Source organism: Chinchilla lanigera, unplaced genomic scaffold, assembly GCF_000276665.1.
Source record: "Chinchilla lanigera isolate Chin_1 unplaced genomic scaffold, ChiLan1.0 scaffold00071, whole genome shotgun sequence".
NCBI lineage: Eukaryota > Metazoa > Chordata > Mammalia > Rodentia > Chinchillidae > Chinchilla > Chinchilla lanigera.
This window is the reverse complement of record NW_004955472.1, coordinates 11,919,696-11,925,791: the sequence shown is the minus strand read 5'-3', so window position 1 is coordinate 11,925,791 and position 6,096 is coordinate 11,919,696. Positions and strand designations below refer to the sequence as shown.

General features: G+C 38.1%; 1 protein-coding gene across 1 annotated transcript; it reads left to right on the top strand.

Moving 5' to 3' along the window:
* Window positions 1-664: 664 nt before the first annotated feature.
* Dmrta1 (DMRT-like family A1) lies at window positions 665-1,996 on the top strand (the record flags this gene model as incomplete). Its single annotated transcript, XM_013523045.1, is given in 1 exon segment — window positions 665-1,996. A coding segment is annotated over 1 exon segment (848 nt), but the record flags the coding sequence as incomplete, so codon positions are not given.
* Window positions 1,997-6,096: the final 4,100 nt, after the last annotated feature.

The window sequence follows — 6,096 nt, the reverse complement described above, 5'->3', positions numbered from 1 at the left end:
AAAAGAAAAATTCTGGGTCATTTCTCAGGTAAAAGGAAGTGTATAGTGTGGTATGATGTGAAATCGATACAGCACAAGTCATTATGGCTCAAATTAGAAATGAAATGAACGAATGGTTTTGTTGTTTTCCCACATTCTTTAGGTAACTTAATTGTAATGTGAAATGTGAACATAAAAAAAAGTTACTGGAATTTAGCATTAATGATAGAATATTTATCTTCAAACTGAGATTATTATTTTTATATCTTACCTAAATCTGCCCATTGGTGTCACTGTGAAAAAACAAAACCTTCATTTAGATAACAGTAAAACGGGGGAGACATTTTGAGAAAATCCCAAACCACCATAATGGGTCAAGTTGTGCACACTTTTCAGTAATAACAGACTTTCCTCCTCTGATTCCTTATACTACTATTCATACAGTATATGTGTTTGTGACCCTGAAATGACATAAAAAACAGAATTTTCTCACTATTCCAGCACCTGCAAATTCTGGATGACCTTTTAAATTTGAGCTGTTAATGAAAATGTTTTAGTGTGACTAAATATCACTAATATAGTATTAGTGAGTGAGTCCTTTGTCCAGCATTATTTCTGAAAGGAGAGTACCGGGTTCAGGGAAGTTTTGCTAGTATTTGAATCTTTTTTATTTTCGCTTCTGCAGAACAAAAAGAGAGTGAATGTGACTCATGCCAGCGTGGACGAGAAGAGCCAGTCTCCAAATCCAGTCACCCTTTTCTGGGGTCATCTCCTAAGCCTGAGGGTGTCGTTGGGAAGCAGAATCTCAGGTCGTCTCTTTCAGAACACTCGAGTCGGCCTGACAGTGTCCCGTCTCCATACCCTGGAGAGCAGTCAGGGGGCGAAGACAGCCCCAGGTCCTTGTCATCCTCGGATTTGGAGTCGGGAAATGAGAGTGAGTGGACCAAGGACTGCGTGGCTACCAGAGTCCGCTTTCCCACAGTGTCCTCACGGCCAAGAGACCCTCTTGATATTCTTACCAAGATTTTTCCAAGCTACAGGCGTAGCCAGCTAGACGGCATTCTGCAGTTCTGCAAAGGAGATGTGGTCCAAGCCATTGAACAGGTCTTAAGTGGGAAAGAGCACGAGCCAGACGCTGGGGACCTGGTACACTCGGAAGATTTGGAAAATGCAGCCTTTCGGAGAGCTTCGAATTTCAGTCTGGCTGGAATCGGTTTTGGAACTCTTGGTAACAAATCAGCTTTTTCTCCTCTTCAGACCACACCCGTTTCTTACAAAGGTGACTCAAGTCTCTACAGCTTACATCCTAGACTAGCTATTAGTCCATTGCGGTTGGCATATTCTCCAGGAAGAGGGCTAACAGGTTTTATGTCGCCGTACCTGACCCCTGGGTTGGTTCCAGCATTGCCTTTTCGGCCAGCTTTGGATTATGCCTTTTCAGAGATTATTAGGGAGTCGTCCTACCTTCCTCCCAGTAAAAACTCGCTAACTGGCTGTAGACCACTTAGCAGACCCACTCAGGGCAACGTGTGATGTATCTGCCCATTTTCCGTTTCATTAGTGTTTCTAGAATCGTACAATGCACACCACACATCTCGTAATATATGTCAGAAAGTATACTTCGCTCGCCTTTGGGAAGTACCCTTTTCCACATACGTGAGTGAAATATTAGGCCTTAAAAATTCTGTTTCTTTTAACAAGCAATATAAAAAACTTTAGGTTTGAAGCTGCTTGCATTTATTAAGTGAAAGGAGCATTTGAACATTATATGTGCCTTGAATAAAGCTGTTGTAGGAAAAAATCTTACTTTTTGGCTTAAATTATCATCTATAAAGTTCCTATTTTAAAACTATCCTTTTTATTTTAGTGCAAAGTGGAGCTTATAGCTATAACAAGTTTATGGTTGTGAAAGAGTAATCCAGCATAATATAAAATGAACCAAGAGGAAAAAGTAAAAATATGAAGAAATTCTAAGTAATGATTTTCTAAAATTTTTTCTTTTCTATTGCTATTCACAGAACAAAAAAAGTTACCAAAATATTTTGTTTTCAGACAAGTAATCAGTAGTAAATAAAAATTTTGAGAAATTAGAAATTCTAATTTTTTGGAATGTTTTATTTTTTACTCTTAGCGACCATTTGCAAAAGCCAATGTCAAGTTTTTAAAATTCTGTTTAAAGTTAGCATTGTGAATTTCACAGAAGCCCATTAAGTAAATCTTAGGAAATGAGACTGCTCCATCTTCTGGCCACTATCACTAATTGCACCTCATCCCCAGAGAATTAGATACACATTGTTTTCTAAAAGTGTAAACTAACCATTTTGGAAATGATCATTTTGAGTCATTTTGCATTAAAATTTTCATACTGTAAACTGCGTTTCTCTTGTGGATGATTTTACTGTTTAGTGTGCTTGTTCCTGTGTCTGGGGAAGTATCCTTTCCGTATACGTTTGGGCCAAGAATAGGGCACCCATTCCAGAAGTAAAGATAATTTTGTTCAAAAACTGCCTGCCCAGACAAATACTGATTGATTCTCTATAGGCGATGCTAAATGCATTAAGGGCAGCTAAGATTTCCATAGGGGAAAATTGCCATTAAAATTTAGAGGTTTTCTTGAGGTCTTAAAATTGCATTTTGTTCCCCATCTGGAGCCCTTGAAAGCTGTTTATTTCAGTCAGTGGAAAGTCCCTGAGGAAACTGCTTACGAAACAGTTTCATGAAGTTTTCTTTATGTGTCATCATTTTTGTAAAAGATAGTAACTTCATTGTTATTGTTAGGAATAAATGAAAACCCAGCTGTGGTATGAATTACAGATACTTTAAACAATTTGAGCAGCATGAGTCACTAAAAATTTCCTTAATTATATCTATATTCATACATATACATATATGTATATATATATATATATATATATATACACATCTATATATAGATATACACTAAACTTACCAGTTTTATCACTATGAAGTCCTTATGGTAAAGCCAATAGGAATATACATCTAATATTTTACCAGCAAATAAATTACTACGCAGTATCTGATGTGGCTTTAGAATGCAAATATGTTTAATGATTATACATTAATTTCAGTTGTGTGAATATGAGAAAGAAGATGCATTCACTACTCATATAAAGCGTTTTATTATTAGAGTCAGCCTGAATCGTCCTACAGTGGCTGGCAAATAGTTGATACTCAATTAATATATACTAAATGAAGTTTTTGGATAATTAATCTCTTTGAGACTTCGATAACACCAAAGCACTCCGCAAAATGACCTACAGATGTACACTTTTGTGTACAATTTAGTGGGATCCATGTTAGAATCCTTCATGATTGTTTTCCGTTACATTAATTTATTTATTAAATGCCATTTTTTGAAATGCACTAGGTCTTATAGAGAACATCAAGTAGAAATGTTTTTGCTCTAAAAGAAGTTACAGTGTACAATAGAGATCTGGGTTAAAAACAGCTCTAGAATTGGTGGGTACTTCTGTGATTTATGTAATGATGTGCATGTATTCATTGGGGATATCGAATTGCTTTTGATCTAAGATGAACAGTCATTTGGGGGAGTGTGCAAATGTTAAGCAAAATTTAATAAATCTTAGATGTTAGTTTATATAATACTTTTCTATACCCCTTATAATACCTTCAGGATTTAAATAATCTTACAGATCATTTGTCCAACCAGTAAATAAAATGTGAGGAAACTGAAACCCAGCAGTGGTATTGTGCAGGCACAAGGTTAATTCTATGAATCATCCGAAGAAATTTTTCTTACTTCAGCAGTTTCAGATTATTAGATCTGAGGTATTCGTGTATGTTTTGTTTCTTCAGGCTTTGTAGTGTGTCTGACCAATAATAGGTGTTCAAATAATATTATTTTCTGACTGACGTAAAGGTCAAACAAAGTAATGTATAAGGGATTAACTCATTGAACACCTACCTATTAAAGTGCCTAATTTCTGTATGCACTGCACTGTATAGAAAGAGATGAGACAAAGTTCAAGACCTAGCCTCAAGCTGCTCACAGTCTGTATCCATGTATGCAAAAAGCAACCAGCTAACCAGTGTTGGCACCATTGAACAATACTGGTATTGTAGTGAGTTCTTCGTACAGTGAGTTCTCGACGTTTATGCCCACGGATGCTGCTTGGAGACTGAAATCTTAAGCCACTAAGGAGGTGGAGAGGAAGAGGAGCACAGGTCATAAGCTGTACTGTATATGATCTACGTGAACTGGGTTTACTCCATATAGAATCACCATGGACAGATGATTCAGAACCAAAAAAAACATTTTCTTCATGCTGAACAACTGGCCAATAGTGGACTGGCTGCCTTCTATGTTAATTCATCCTCTTATTGAAAATATCATGTAGAAAATACCAGCTAGAGACCTGATTGATAGGACTTTCTTTGCTTCAGTGTTGGTATAGAATCATTTATAAACTAATCAGAAATGTAAATATTTGCTAAATAAATGAATGAATATGTTTCAATTCTAAGACCATACAAATGAAAATAGCCATTATTTGTCAGTAAAACACTGTCATTTTGCTCAGCCAAACTTTGCCTATGTTGTAATCTCCTGGGAGAAGGGAAAGGAAGAAAGCGCATGGTTTACAAGGTTTTAACCTGCTAAAGGTTAGTGTGAGGTGCACAGACATAAGGAAAACGGTCTCCAAGAGGACATGGAAGGGAGGTGAAGATAAACTAATGAAGTTTCTACGATGTACACACCAACGTATCTTCCTAGAAAGAACACTTATTTTGGAGTTGAGTTGGAGGATGGATTCAGCATTACAATTTGGGCAGGTTCTGTCCAGTATCTGGACATTCATTTCTTCTCAGTAAAACAAGGAAAATACCTAACGTGCAAGATGCATGAAGATAGAAGGTAACTCAGGTAAAATGCAGAGTACAATAATGCTTCTGTACTGGGTGCGAAATACATAACTGGCTGTTACTACTTTGTATAAAGGTAGTGTCTTTGTCCCCTCGTGGCTGTTTCTCAGCAGGGAGTACTGTAATGCCATTTAATCCACTTAGTGGATGTAGAACCCAGGGGACCGTTATTACCTGAACATCCAGGCTAAGTACCAGGCTTCCTGTTAGGTTGTTCGTTTCATAAATGAGCCACGCTTTCATACCACACCATTGCATACGTGTTTTGGAGTCTTTCAAGGGCTCTGTGAAGAAAGTGGGTATTAAAACCACAATTTTGTGTTCCTGCTTCATTTATCAGTCAGGGTTAGTATATGTGGAAATAAAGGAGGTCAAGAAATACGGTCTCACACAAGCAGAAGAGCAGGGAAACAAAGAGTCTGGTAGAGGAAAACTGGGAGATCTGAGTGTCATGAACTAATCTGTTTAAATCAAGAGTAGGTGGACAAGTGAGCACTTTCAGGAAGTTGGCAAAGACCAGTATGTCCGGTCACTCGGATTGTTCCCACATGCGTGGGAGGAGTGAGGAAGCTGGTGGGAAGCCAGTGTTTGCAGAGCTCTGAGCTCTGTGGCTGTGGAGGAGGAACCTCATGGTGGGTCAACAAGGGCAGCAGGAGGCCAGCTGGATGTGCAGAAGGAAAAGAGAAGGCAGCCTGGAGATCAGAGTACCTACCTTGCTCACTTCTGGTTTGCATATACCTGGAAGATCTCATCTTAGTTTCTTCTTGAGCCAACAACTATTCCTCTGAACAATACAGGGCATAGAATTTTGGGAAATGTAGCTCGCAGTCTAAGCAAACTAACTTAACTATAACCCAGTACACTATAGTTCTTGTTAGTTCAGCTCACCTACTTATATATATTAACTAGTTTACTTCCAAATAAGGGCAAAACCAAATAATCTAAAATTGCTGTAGCTAGTCTTTGTACACCAAAAACGTGCTAATCCACTCCTGAAGTGGACGCACCAAGTGATTTATGCAGTTTTGGGTGGTGCTCCTTCATCTTTCTTTTTTTGGTTTTTCTCCGGTACGGGGAACCAAACTCACGACCTTGAGCTTGCCAGGCAGGCGCTTTTGCAGCTGAGCTAAATCCCCAGCCCTTGTTCATCTTCCAACTAGGGAAGTCTTCCTTTCAACATCTTTTAAGTTTAATCATGATATAGAGTTAACC